The sequence below is a fragment of the Atta colombica genome, unplaced genomic scaffold (assembly GCF_001594045.1).
Source record: "Atta colombica isolate Treedump-2 unplaced genomic scaffold, Acol1.0 scaffold134, whole genome shotgun sequence".
NCBI classification, from domain to species: Eukaryota; Metazoa; Arthropoda; class Insecta; order Hymenoptera; family Formicidae; genus Atta; species Atta colombica.
In genome coordinates this window covers 63,652-79,863 of record NW_017259222.1, presented here as the reverse complement: position 1 = coordinate 79,863, position 16,212 = coordinate 63,652, and the positions used below count along the sequence as shown (strand labels likewise).

General features: G+C 27.9%; 1 protein-coding gene across 1 annotated transcript in view; it reads left to right on the top strand.

The window, feature by feature from the left end:
• The window catches only part of LOC108684441 (fez family zinc finger protein 2-like), a 48,523-nt gene extending 36,963 nt beyond the window's left edge, over nucleotides 1-11,560 (top strand). Inside the window, exons 2-3 of the mRNA XM_018188761.1 lie at nucleotides 2,349-3,538; nucleotides 11,502-11,560. Of these exons, the coding sequence (XP_018044250.1) occupies nucleotides 2,356-3,538; nucleotides 11,502-11,560 (1,242 nt within the window). The 5' untranslated portion in view covers nucleotides 2,349-2,355. The remainder of the gene's footprint in view (nucleotides 1-2,348; nucleotides 3,539-11,501) is intronic.
• The last annotated feature ends 4,652 nt before the right edge of the window (nucleotides 11,561-16,212 follow it).

Sequence of the window (16,212 nt, the reverse complement as noted above, 5' to 3'; positions counted from 1 at the left end):
ATAATTAAATAAAATATAAATATAATTAAAAAAAAAATTATTAACAAAAAAACGATTTCTTTAAAAAATTATTAACAGAAAAAGGTTTAAAAAACAATGCCTTATTTATACTATACATATAAAAATTATCCCAAACCCTCTCTTTCTTGCATAATGCACATTCCACGCGAAGCGAGGATTACCCCATCTCCTCTCCTGTCTGGGGGACGTTTGACTTTCCACGCGAAGCGAGATCCACCCCATATCCACCCTGTCTAAGAACGTTCGACTTTTCACACGAAGCGAGATCTGCCCCTTGCCAAGAGGAACTCAACTTTCCACGCAAAGCGAGATCCACCCCATCTCCCTCTCTGCTTAGTGGCGACCGACTTTCTCCTAGACAGGACGAGAGGTGGAGCTGTAGACTTTGCTTCGCGTGGAAAGTCGTACGCCCCATAACAGAGAGATGGTGGGGTGGAAATCGCTTCGCGTGGAAAGTCATACTTCCTGTGAAGTAGGAGGTGAGGTGAACTTCTCTTCATATAGATAATCGTCCGTCAGTATATAGCAAAAGATATTTTTTAAACTTTATTTGTTAATAACTTTTGAACGAATAGTGACCTTCATCTGAAATCTTTTGAAGGTCACTTAGACCTTAACAATATCAAGGTTAAGGTCATCGGTGCGATGACACATTAAGCCGAATAATCATCTTTTTATTTGCTAGAAACAGTAATCATTCAGCGGTAGTGCTTCGAAATATTCACTAAATGATTAATGTAAATTAAATATTATATTAATGTTAAGTAAATATTAAATAAATGTTTTTCTAAAATTATTAGAAAATTATAACTGTAACATAAATATTAAGTCAATATTGAATAAATGTTAAATAACAATATTTTTCCAAATCATTATTATAAATAAATAATAAATGTAATACGAATAGTAAATTAATATTGAATAAAAATTAAATAAATTTTTTTAAAAATTATTATTGTAAATGAACAATTCATGAATATGAATATTAAATGAATATTAAATTAATGATAAATAAATGTTTTTCTAAATTATTATTCTTGAAAATTAATAACACAGGCGCACAAAATTTAATGTGTCATCCGACGATTAGGTGACATTAGATTCGATTTCAGAACATCAAAATGCATAAAAATATTAATCGATCTAATTTCAAAATCAAACATTAAATTCTTTTGTGTACCTGTGTAATTAATATCTATAATATAAATGCTAAGTTAATGTCAATTAAATATTAAATAAATGTCTTTGGGATTACGACATGAAATAAATAATTAATGTAAAATGAATATCAAATTAATATTGCATAAATATTTAATAAATAATTTTTTATATTATTATAAAAAATTAATTATGAATATAATAAATATTAAGTAAATAAATATTAAGTTAATGTTGAATAAATGTTAAATAAACGTTTTTTTTAATTATTATTATAAATGAATTATTAATGTAACATAAATCTTAAATTTAATATCAAACAAATCATAATATTAACTTTTACACCTTTGTCTTTTCTTGTTAAAATCTTTAATTATTTTTTACTTTGTTATTTAGTCAATCGAAAAATTATATGCATAATGAGTTGACAATCATTTTGACCAACTTTGCTTTTAATGTTTGGTGAATTAATGACTTCGACTAGATATGTTTAATTATTGTAAGATTTACGTTAATAATTGGATTGGGATAATTATGTATTGAAAAGGATTTAACCAAGAATTTATATTTTATTTGATTAAATAAACATTAACTTTATATCGCTAATAACTTGTGTTGGCTCTAAAAAGCTTTTTATATATTATATTGATATTCACCTGAGCCTGAATTTAATTTATTAAAAATCTGCTGATTGAGGTGATTATGAAATATTTTTCTCAGAATGCTTTTCAAGATATTTAAGAGGTTCGAGATTTTTTTGTACACTCTATAGATGAAATATGAACAAAACAATATCAAGTTAGATTCAATCTTATTTTTCTGGATATCTTGAAAATTCACTTTATTATGCGGTTAATAACATTTTTTTTTATATTTCTTTATTATGATAACGTGGTTGCATAAATATTGAATATTTTTATTAATATTGAATTTTATTTATAATTTAATTATATCGATCATACTTTTAAGAATTTTAACATTCTGAGCAAAAAGTGCCTTTCTCATGCAAAAAATTCATAGGATATTAAAATCCCGACAGAAGTTATTCAGAAGTTATGGGCGTTTTCAAGTATAAGGAATTATTCTCCTGAATCTTACATAATTTATTTTTTATTATAAAAATCCTGATATTCTGAAAAACCATTTCACGATCAATATTTTCATTACAGATTTACGATGCAACCATTTGCAGCGGGTAACACAATGGCGACCGAGACACCAAGTCTGTCACCTGAGAGGGTAACTTCTCCAACGCCTTGCCGAAATCTTACATTTTCCATTGCAAAGATTATGGAACCGGACAAACGACTGACCGAGCAAAGCGCTAATCCGGTGCCTCCACCACCGCCAGCGATGCCAGCGACAACAACGACAACGATTCTTCAGCTGCCAAACATTTCTTCCCCATCATATTCGGCGCATTTGAAGTCGGCGTTTGAGAAGTATGTACCGACCTTGAGGCATCAAGATTTGCTCCAACATTATCCCGTATTATCTAAATATTATCCATTGTACTATCCGAATCCCTTGTTGAGGGCGTTCCCAGGCCCTCCCGCTTCGACCCCATCGATCACTCAGAGTTCGCCACCTCCCACGACTATTCAAGAGGCTTCTTCGAGATTGAATCTAACCAGCATATCACCAGAAAACCAGCGGGGCAAGAAGAGCCCAGCGCCGCGAAGTGACCTCGGTACTGCGAATAAGCAAAAGACTTTCACTTGTCCGGAATGCGGCAAGGTGTTCAATGCACATTATAATTTAACTAGACATATGCCAGTGCATACGGGCGCCCGACCATTTGTCTGCAAGATTTGTGGTAAAGGTTTCCGTCAAGCCAGCACTCTTTGCCGACATAAAATCATCCACACTGCTGAAAAGCCGCACAAGTGTGTGACATGCGGCAAAGCCTTCAATCGTAGTTCTACTCTCAATACCCATACACGTATACATGCCAATTTCAAACCGTTTGTTTGCGAATTTTGTGGCAAGGGTTTTCATCAAAAGGGTAACTATAAAAACCACAAGCTCACACATAGCGGCGAGAAAGCGTACAAGTGCAACATATGCAATAAAGCGTTTCATCAAATCTATAATCTGACATTCCATATGCACACACACAATGACAAGAAACCATTCTCCTGCAAGATCTGTGGCAAAGGCTTTTGTAGAAACTTTGACCTCAAGAAACACATGCGGAAACTGCATGACGCGAGTTCACCAGTGCTTAGCGGATTGGATGCCTCGGGCCAGAGTCATAATCAACAATCGAGCTTTTCGTCAGTATATCACGGCCCGGAACATTCTATCGTCAGTCCATTTATACTTCCTCCACCTGGATCCACCAGTTATCACTCTTTGAGTAAGATGTTGTGACAAAGCGAGAATATGCACTATTCCAGGAAAACTCAATATCCGCTCATTCTTGGCTCACCTTGTTATTCAAATGATATAGGTCAGTTGGCGCAAACATCTAAGTGAAGAGTTAAAAGAGAGCGCCTTGTTCAATTTCTTACTTGTTCAACTTCTTACGTGGGAAGAGTATTTTCCAACTTACAAAATTACAAAATTAAACGGAATAAATAAATCGAGAAATATTTAAACACAAATAAGGGAGAAGAAAGCTATTTTCAATCAAAGCGAGTCTTGATGCTTAACGGATATATAATTCACATGTGAATATACAAATACAATTATTTACATCAGTTCTATAAGGATATTTGTTGATTTAATAACAATCCCTATCATCTTAAAAATCTGTAATAACATATTGAAAAAAATATCTCCACCAATATTCGATTCCTAAATTCTATAAAGTGTCCTAATTTGACTGCCAAAATATGTGATAATGTTAATCGCAATAACCAATATATGGCATATATGAAAGAATGTCTTTTTCAGCGACATATAATAAATAATATTATAAGTGAACAATATTAAATGGTTATTACGATTAATATTTATCCCTCGGATAAAATTGAGTAATTAAGACTCCTGCATGGAATTCAAGATCCGAGTTAGAATTTCGGCTGAGGTGATATTTTTTGCAATAAGTTATATTTACATGTTTTTAAGATGCTAGCATCAATTGTTATTAAATCGACGATCAATTTAATTTAATGTGAAGTTACTATTTTAGTTTGTGATTGTATTTCAAGTCCGAACCGAAACTGAATCGGCGCGTTTATAAAACTGATGACTGTTTTTGTATATTTATATACATCACTACTAACCATAACGTTTTTATTGGATTACCACCATGTATGTATGTTGGCCCATGTAATATTTTTTATTTAATATTTGGAATGAATTACATAGAAAAGGATATGCTGAATGAATTATTCAAAGTTACGGTGAATCGTTATTTTTCAATAAAAATAAATCAGAAAATTTGTATTTATAAATCTGTATGTATAAATCGGAAATTCATCATAACTTTGAATAATTCATTCAGCACATAATTCTTTTTCTACGTGATTCTATATTCTAAATACTAAATAAAAAACACTACATGAGCCAAATTTGAGGCAGTCCAATGAAAAGATCCACTTTGACCAAAAATGGCTTCCTTCTCTCTTAAAATTTACAAAAATAAGCTGAAAGGTACATTCTCGACATATCTTGCTGAAAATGTATAGAACATTAAAAAAGTAAAATTTGCAAATAAGATTTTTAAATGTTACTGATGTTTAAATGCAACAAAAAGTAACATTAATTATTTGTTTTCCAATAGCTGATTGCTCATCTTTATAATTAAAGATTGAATTAAAACAAAATGAATGACTCAAATGAATTTGTCATCTTCTTATTTTCTGTAAGGTAATCGGACTCTATTGAACTTTGCGATTTTTTTCTAATTTTTTGCTGAATCCAATATTAAAAATTAAGGGTTACATTTAAAAAAGGAATATTTCTAAATATCTTAATAAAAAATATATTCAGTATTTATGTTAGAGTTGCAACGAATTCGGCAGCTATTCAGTGTTCTGCCTATTCGGTAATAATTTTACTATTTGGTCGAATGGTCTGCCATTCAGCAGAACACCGAATAATTTAATCGGCATACGTTGGTGATACTTTCTTTTTGTAGAAGTTATAGCGTACAATCTTCACGCTTTTTATCTTCTCGCGATCTAAGGATCCATTTTACGCTGTAAGCGCAATACAGCGCAATATACCCTAAGTAAACGGTCGAATTTGTCGCACACGTGATGATACGAAAGATACGATCGTATTGATACGAGGAATGTCTCGCGTCCGCATTGTTTCTGTTAAAATTTAAAATTTGTGCCGAATATTTGCTGACTATTCGATTATTGGACACATAACTTTGCCGATCATTCGAATAAGTGTCAAATATATTATTCGATGCATCTCTAATTTATGTAGATGTAATGAAAATTTTTAAAAAAGTAGCATTTCACGCATTTTGGATATATATGTACTCAATATGACCTAAATATATGTTTCTCTCATTTTCATAAAAGAATGTTAGAAAAATGAAAAATAAAATGATTCAATATTACTTTTATAAGATTTATAAGATGTTTATTAACATACAGACATGTTTGTTGACATATAATATACAAAGGACTGTTTTTTGCAAATAATGAACTTATCTACTTATTTATGCCTAATTTTTTATTTACTTTCAGATCATGAATTATAATTTAAGTGTTTAGCAGATACATTAGAATTCATGATCTAGAATATCAAAAACCAGTACAATCAATATATGTATGTACGCAGTATGTCTAAGTTGGTTATATTGGTTCTATCGAGAAAACAAAGAGTTTCCTTCCTTTGATTATAGATAAAACATTGTGACAAAAAATATATATTTTTGTTATTGTTTATAATATTGTAGCTCTATATTTATACTTTACAACATTATATCCTACTTAGTTTATGTGTTAAAGTAAGAATATATAGAATTATAATAATATAAATAATATAACTGAAATTAATTAATCATCATTAAATTAAATAATCATCTTTTGGTTACTTATAGAATACGATTACTTATCTATATACGAAATATTACATCATGATTACAATATTCTGCATTTTAATTTATTAATAATAATAAAATAAAATTGAATAAGAAATTGATGCAATCGAATCAAACGGACAACCTGCGCAAACTATTACTGTTATCTATTGAATTAATTGTATAATTATCTACAAACAGTGAATAAGGCGTATTGAGTACACATTCATATTGAGTCCGATTACCTTATATTATCGTTCAGAAGTTCAAGAAGAGAGAACACTCGTGATTTTCTTACAAAAAATTGTTAAAAGAAGTCTTAAAGTTTTGAAAAAATTTTTGGAAATTGAGAACCTTAGGAACAATTTTTTTCTGTTCTTTCCTTTTTCCTATAAATTCTTTAATATTATCCAAGTAAAACAAAAACATTGAGAAACTGTTAAAAAAACGTTTTCCGTAACATTGAGTAACAGTTATGAATATTCGTATTATGTAGGAAACATTAAAAATAACGATTAATTAAAATCACTGCAATTGTATTAAAAAAATCACTACACTATTTTAAAACATTTTTTTATCCCCTCTTCCCCAGTAAAATATTTTTTATATACAATTAATCCAGTTTTATTGCTAAAATAAATTTATTTATTTAGTATCACACATTTCTCAATACACATAACAAAATAATAATTTAAAAAAAGTTTATTTGGAGAAATTCAGCTTTATGACTGTTTTTCTAAACGGTTATCCATCCAAGCATAATCCATATTCAAGCGTTGCTTGACTTCTATGATCATACGGGAACTAAGTAATCTTAAACAGTTTTAAAACAAAGCGCGCGCTATCATTCCTAAACATTTTATAAACGTTGCTGTTTTACTTGAGTTACAGTTAAAAAATATTTTATAAAAATAACCTTTTACGATATTATTATAAAAATTACCGCATCATTTTTAAAAGTATATTTTATAAAATACTTACAAAGGAATCTTGTAAATTATGAAATCCTAATTTCAATAAAAATTTGTTACTTACAGTTTACACTTATAGTTTACAAATAGATAAATTTAGAAAATATCTATAGTAGCAAACAAACAATATTGAGAGATGAAAAATTCTACTTCTTATAATAAAGCAATTGTCATCATATCTCAAAAACTATTAAAGATATCAAAAACATATAAAAGTTTCATAATAAATTTATAATCTTCATAATAACACAAAAAAATAATTTTTTTTAATTTATATTTTTAAAATTATATTTAAAAAATATTAATGATGTACATAAATAGATGTAATTTTATTATGAAACTTTTTATATTAAACAGTTTTTCATATCTGAAATAGACATTTTTTTGTATTAAACGTTTTTGTATTAAATATTTTTTTATATCTCGAATAAATTTCGAAATATGACGAAAAAAGCTAAGAACTTTATGTATAAGGGAGATTTCATCCTTCAAAAATCGTTTATTTTATTGATATTTTCTAAACTAATATATTTACGTATATAAACTATATGTATACAAAGTTTCATTACAAACAGAATTTAACACTTCGCAATGTTTCCTAGTCAGGAAATGAGTCAGGACTTATTTTGAAATACTTTTTTGTTAATTTCTATCCAATTATGTTTTATCAAGTTACAGTGCTTCAAAGTAAAAAAAAAAAAAAAATATTGAAGACATACCAATTTTTAATTTTATATAATTTAGAAACAAAATCGTCAAAAAATGATATTAAAAACATTAATAAAATTTACTGTATTTTTCTTCATTAAAATGTATTTTTCAAAACTATGATTTTTTTTCCAGCAAAATACTTAATTTTTCATGAAATGCGAAAAAATCGCAAGTGTTCTCGAATAAATGAATAGTAATGTCGAGAATATGTCTGTAGTTACTTATATGTTGAGAAAAAAGTATTTCTAATTTTATATTTTTATAACAAAGTTATTTAAAAGTTAGTTTTTCAAATTTATATAAAAATATCATAACAAAATTGATTTTGCATATTTTTATAATATCTCACTGTTAAGCAAATTTTTAATTGAATTTACATTAACACATTATTAATTCATGATGTAAATAGAAATATAATTGTCAAACTTTCGACTGGATTGAAAGTGTTGTAACATTCTGGACGATACTTGTCGATCTGTAATTCTGTGAAATATTCACGAAGTGTATTGGATATTACAAATAATTCACAGCATAAAATCAACCATATCACAAAGATAAATCAATAGGACACAAATATCCTATTAGTCTCTTCACGAATTGGGAAGGGTTTTCATGATCGATTATGAGCGTTAATGGTTGCATCAATGGATTCCTGCGGGCTAATGTAAATATTTGTAAATATTTGTATGTGCAAAGCAAATACGTTACGCGTAACGGTGGAAGGGAATGAGAGTTATTAGTAAAATGATCTGTAATTAGGGTTGTCTCAACATGGAGACCTGATAGAGAGTCATGAAAATATGATGAAATCGTTCAAAAGGCTTATTTAAAATTCGTCCAGATTTCACAGAATACTTACCTTTGAGTTCCGTTATGTATTAATGTACTATTGCAAAAATAAAAATTTAGAACGAATACAGGATAATTATAAAGTCCCACCCTACCCTTTGGATATTACAACAGGTGTTAGATATAGAAAAAAACGGCAGAACATAGATTCAATCATTTTGATGCAACTTTTTTAGAAAAAAAAAAATGTCTTTAATCCTTTCAAAATAGTAAAGGCGAGAGGTAATTAAAAAATTTTTTATGAGAAAGAAGTTGAACTGTGCACGTTGTTTTAAAGATCTTAGTCAAAAAAAAATTATTGCGCAAACTGTCATTACGATGTTTTTTTTAAAGTTATAAGGATTTCAAAAATTTTTATGTTTAAAAATAATTTTTTTTCTAAAGTACAATATATTTGGCAAACTTATAAAAAAACAAAATTAATAACAAAATGTTGCTCTTATTGTGTACTCTTAAGGGGATGCTGGAGCGATGGCCGAACTTGATCAATGTTGATAAAACAGATTTTGAATTTCAAATAAAATATTACGCATATCAAAGAAACATTACATACATTAAATAAAATATTACGTACATTAAGTAAATCATTAAGTAAAACGTTACGTACATTTCTTGTTCTACTATATTCTATATATCGCATGAATGCGAGGTTATGTACACTCAAATCAATCTTATGTATACTTTTTTATTTCTTTTGTCAGCTTCAAAATCATAATTTGAAGGTCTCATGATATTCTTATAAATTATTCAAATGCGAGAAAGTATTTTGTTTCGATATATACTTGAATATACTTGAATTTTTACATATGTAAAAAAAAATAACGTGATATTATAACAGGAAACTGTAATTTTTTGCATATTTTTGATACAACAATTTTTTGATAATTTTCATAGGTTTGTACGAAAATTATTCAAAAATTATAAATTACAGTTTCCTGTTATAATATCACGTTATTTTTTTTGTATTTTTCCAAAGCTATTTGTGTTTTTCTTTTATTCTCGAGAAGGATTTTTTTATTCTGTATAAAAAAAATGAAATAGTTGGAAAAATGAAGTTGGAATGAGCGTTCCATTGGTAACTGCAGCATTTCCTTAATGTCTTTTGCAAATATCTTCATTGCAAGACAAAACATACAATTTTTATATAAAACGAATGTTGTTACGAGTCGACATCAGAATAATAAAATTGAAATATTCTAATTTTTTGACATAAATTCGATTGATTTGGACTGTATTATTGTTTATACTTTAATAATTAAAAAAATTTTTAAATAAAAGTAATTAGAAAAATAATTGAAAAATAATCGCATTCGATCGATAAAACAGATGATTGTAGAATCCCTTTAAGGGAATGCTGATGACAGCCGATGTCAACAGACTTTTTTAATTTCGAATTAAATATATCAATAAGATTATATCTATAATTTATTTCTTATATTATCGTTCTGTTATATAAATGCATCTGTTCTTATATAGATAACATATTACAGCGCTATTTCTTATAAGATCCCACAGAAATATATAATATATAAGATCCGGCATCAATTGCTAAGCACAATTATTTCTTTTTATATCACTCTGAGTCTGTTCTGAATTACATATTTGTAATTGTAGTTAAATATGAATGTTCCCTCCTTGAAAATTTAATTTAAATAAAGTCAAGATTTTTAAAAGTAATTAATTTGGAAAATCTTAAAGCTGCACTTTAAAGTGTGTACAAGGTTAATCCAAAATAAAAAGGTCTTCAAGATATTTCAAAGCTGACTTTAATTTTTAACTTATAATCTTTAATCTAACTTATAATCTTTTAACAATCGAAGATTTTATTATTTCCATTGCATATGAAATGTGCTCTTAAGTTAAAAGTAAGGTTAATTTAATATAAAGTTTACCCGCAACACCGCCATTAGAAGGACGCGGTGGTGCTACATTTTCTCATATAAGTAAGTATTTCTCTATAAATAAGATCCATACAGGATAGAATAAAAGGCACAATATTATGAGATTTTTTTTATTCATATTCTAACAATAATATTTTGATAGCGATAACTCCCTTAAGTAAAGGGAGCTTATCTTGAATATTTAAACAAATTCATGATTTAACAATTATAATCTTGTACAAAAACTTCAAAATTGTTAACATTATTTTTTATAATTTCTTAAATTTCTTTAGTTTCTTTTAGTTTTTTCTTATATAAAGTTACTTGAAATAAAAGTAATTCAAATATTTTCATTCGAAATATTTGCATTTCACTTTGCATTTCACTCAGATTAAATCGATATATAAGAGGTTTAATATGCACTAGTGCAAATATTTAGATTTTTGAACTTAATTCTAACGCTTTACACATGTTTATTTTTTTTATTTTTCATCTAGCTTTATCTTTATTTCCAGTGTATAACATGCATGAGCTTTCCACGAAGTAAATGTACGTTTCATTAATTGATAGCATTGGTCGCTATGTTTTAGTAAAAAGAGATAAAGAAAGCTATAATTTCTTTATCTTTTTCTGTTTTGGATGAAACACAAAATACATCAAAATCAAATATATTGCTATATGTGTCTTAATCATGAAAATGAATTTCAATTTTGTGAAACTAATGCGGAGTAATTGTATGGAACAAAAAACTAAAGCAAACGAGCCAGCATTCCCTTAACCTTAAGAGATGTTTTGGATTTTATTATTAGACATTTTTTTGCTTTATTTTATTTGATAAATAATTTTAAGAGGACCCTGAAGTTATCTTTTATCGACTAAACGCAATAATTTTTGTATAACAATTACTTCTTTCCTCTTTTACAGATTCGATGATCCTTCTCCAGGATTTAAGTATGCGCATTAATACTGTGTCTGTGAGGTGAAGTTTATCGAGAACAAAAAAAGTGTTTAAAATTGAGATCTTTTTTATTATTTCTTAGTTCAATATGACGTCAGAGCTATTAATATCGTAACAACATTTACTTTATATAAAAACTGCAATCTGTATTTACGAAATTATAGTCCCTAGATTAGTAGGTTAAAACGAACAAACACGTGGTTAGACGTCTAATTAAAATGTTATTGTTCTACGAAAATGTATGTATATGTGTGCGTGAGGTATAAATATAATAGTATATAAAGATACAGATATACCAATGTGTCGCGTTTTATCCATAAAACAGCGATCTTGTCGGAGTTTGAACTCTTCACTTTAGAAATTCTTCTTAAATCCCTCTGAATCTCTTTCGAAAAACCTAATAATATAGAATTTAAAAAATGATGTTAATCATATATAATAAAAGCAACATTTTGCCATCAAATTCATTTCTATATGACTCCCAGATCAAATAAAAAATTCTATACCAGGATTACTTTTGAATTCCGAATTTTTGTAACTTTTGATGACTATGTTTATGACTTATGCCGAAGTTATAACATCGATGTTATAAAATTGCCAATTATAGCTATTCCTCTGAAGAATGAAATGATTGTGATTGGCCAGTTTCATAACATTGATGTTATAACTTCGGCGTTAATCAAGCCGTATAAACGTAATCAATAAGAACGTGTAACAACTTACAGTTTGCGTAAATATCTTTGTTCTAATTAAACTTTTAAAATAAAATACAATTCCTTTTTCCAGTTTCTCAAAATAATCGAATGTTCCCTATTCTTCTTTGATATCAATGTTACGCTGTATTTTTTCTAATATCATTCTAAGAAGGAATAAAATGGGATTATCTTATGCAGAAAGAGAAAAGTAAAAGGTTTAGTATTCGTGTTAAATTGTTAAAATGATTCAATCAATATTATTTTTTATTCATTTATATTCAAAATATGGTCAAAGAATTTTTGTAATTAATAGCGAATTTGGTTGGACGCACTATTGTATTTTAAGACCGTTATACATTGATTTAATCCAATGATTGTAAATGTGAAATGCAAATATTTTAAATTATAAAATACACATCTTTACCTAACAATACCATAAAGTGTGTCGAAGATTTCGTATATTTAACCTGTATATTTATATTAACGTATTTTTATGTCGATCTGTATACGACGACTTTAATGTGCATCAAAGCATACTGAATGAGTGTATCTAATCAAATTCGCCGTAATTTTAACATACTCTATTATTTTTGAATTGTATTCTTTCCTTTTAATATTTTTACATTTAACAATTTCGGTAACAAAAATATAGCAACATGTTATAATAGCTTTAGTAATACTGACCATGTGTCAAAACTTAAATAGATCTATTTATCTTATTTTAAATCTATCGACAGAAATTGCATATTCTTTTAATTATTTCCATTTTATCAACATTATATATCAAAAATTCTTATTTCCTTATTACAGATCGATGTATAATCTAATATGAATAGAGAGAAAGAGAGAGAGAGAGAGAGAGAGAGAGAGAGAGAGAGAGAGAGAGAGAGAGAGAGAGAGAGAGAGAGGAAAAAGAGATCTTAAAAGAAATTTTTATATTATGAAATACAAATAAAAAGATACGACTAACTGGAGCATACAAAGCGATCTTATACGTTAACCGCATATTTATCTACTTTTAGGTAAATGTATAAATCGGTGTGATAGTAGCTTTAAGTGAACTATAGGTAGCAAAAATAAAACGTTGGCTTTATTATTACTATTGTATATTATTATAGTTAAAAATTATGATTGCTGTGGCTAACGCGATTATGACCATTAAAACTTTTATAATAGAATCAAGGAGTTTACAAAGATTATTATTATTATTGTAACTTACACAATTATTTATGCATTTTTATTTATACCTCATAATTGTAAAAAATGGCAGCTTATACGATTATTTTTTATTCAGCATAAAATAAACTTTCGTGTTATAAAACAATTTTTGTTTATTATAATAAAATTAATTTGCCATATATTAAAAATTTATTTTAATGAAGTGAAGCATAACAAATCCTTATCTGTATATCATAAGAGCTAAATAAACAGCAAATAATTGCGGTGAAATTAATCAAACGTAAAAATAAAAAGTTATATGTAGAAAATTGATAGAGTAGAAAATGCATAGATATGTATGTGTCCTCGTTGTAAATATGAGTCAATCCGATGCAATAAATTCATCGATACCAATGAAGTATTATTTGTTTCTTTCATTGTCATTCTTTCTCAAATCTTTCCTAATTAATCAGATTTATTGTTAAGTACATACAGAGTCTCACAATCATAGTACAATACTTTCATATTATATTCTAGAGGTAAAGTAGAATAAAAAATCCTAATACAAAAAAATGTTAAAGCTACAATGGTTTTTTGAATGGTTTGATTATAATCAATCAAAGATAGCCATTAATATCGTATAGAATAATCCGCGTGCTCAGATCTGTATCTCTATTTCTAGAATATGTTGTAAAAGTATTGTACGATAATTGTAAGGCATCTTGTATATTATTAATAGGTGCTAATTAACATAGTACGGTAATTAATAAGGTACGGCTGAATTGAAAAACAAAGAATGTTATAATAATAAAAATTAAAATTATTTTATGTCAAAGTACTAAATATTATACTATTTACTAAAGGCGTTTAATTAGTATTATGTTTGTACAATGTCCATTAATAACATTTTCACCGCGACGAAAAATTATATTAATAATTTTATACGTATTTGCATTAACAGATATCTTCACCATAGATATAATTTTAATATTCATATTTGTAATTTTTCGATTACAAATATTCAAATCATTTATAATGGATACTATAGTAAATGATTATAAAATCGTATATTGATTTTGCAAAAAAAGATTCTCCCTTGTGCAATATACATAATAAGAGTGTATACATGCTAATCTCTCTAGCATATCATCCAGGTAATCTTTAATCGCTGCAGCGAAAATTGCCCATTAAGCATATCATCTACCTCGATAGCTCATCTTCTATAATCATGGAAGAATATTAATAGGGATATCGAAAGCGAGAAGTTCGACAAGGAACGCTGAAAAAGGAGAGACAAAGAGATATCTATTATCAGAGATGATGTGATCCATAGGGTTGGGAATAGAATAGAGAAAAAAAAGAGGAAAAGAGAGATGGCTTGATTGAGATAGAACGAAACAGAGATTGAAAGTGCAAGAATGATAGCGGTTGTGAAATAGTGGGAGACGTGTTGAAGATGGATGACTAAGGGGATGCAGAGCTCAAAAGGTGTCAAGAAAGGACAGAGAGAGAGAGAGAGGACAACGTGCTTCTCTCCTGATGTTTGCGCGAGATATCACACTGGCCCTCTGATGAATCTGCAGAATCTGTACTCTATCCATTAAATTCGAGCTCACCCGACTATCGGGGCCATCCTGTCTCTTATCAAATACTGTCGTTATGGGATCGGTGGTTCAATACAGAACACGTCGTTCAGGTTACGTATCAACGAGGAATACGGCAGTGTTTGTGATGTAACGGTTCGCCATTGAATACTTTCGTGGTCAATACACGAACGCATCGTATCTTAATAATCTGGACTCACGATATTGCATGTGCTATCCTAGCCACATCATTAATTCTATAGGATTGTCATTGAAAGAACTAATTACGAAAATGTGCAAAAGTTTTAAATCGTTAAAATATTGTATAATATTGTAACAAAAGTTATGAGAATTCAATCACTTTTAATTAATGCACATAATAATAATAATAATACGTACATTCTTGTATATTTATATATCTATGTATCTCTCTCTCAAATCCTTGATGTCTCTTGTTAGAGAAAAGCACAATGAGGTGACTTTTTATGTATAATATGTAACAGAAGTAAATGTACAAAACGTAAATGTTTTTAATATTCGAATAGATATTTTTCTAAAACATGAAAATAAGTATCCCAGCAACAATAACAGGTAACATTAGAGCCCCCCCTCCCCCGTTTTTTCATGTATTATTAAAAAATTTACTTGTCTATTAACACTATTACGGTTTTATTAAAACACTTACAGGAATTATAAAAATAAATAAACATTTGAGTTTTCATTTTATAATATATTATTTCTGATATATATTTTTATATTATTTATTATAAATTTATGGAATCTAACAATTATTTTGATATGAAAGTTGTATTGTTATATTATTAAAATATATTTTTTAATATCTATTTGGCGTTAGTACTTTTTTTAAGATTAACACGAAAAAATGGTTGAAAAGAAACATTTAATCAACAGAGAGAACATTATTAAAAATGAAAGTGTGCATATTGAGAAATTGCTAGATTTTTTAGCAAAATATCGATAATCATTTTTAGTATAATTGTTGATTATAGGAATATTATTATGAGAATATAATGGACGAACTTCAGTTGCATCAAAATCTGGACGTTCAAAAGTCAATAATGCTCGAACAGATAAGAGAATAGTAAACATTTTGTTATCAAATTCTTTTTTGTCTGAAATACGTTCAAAATTGTTAAGTGAGGGATGAAGGTAAGAATACACTATATATCACTCACCAATCCTTGATATCGAACACTACTACATCACTTGATATATATATA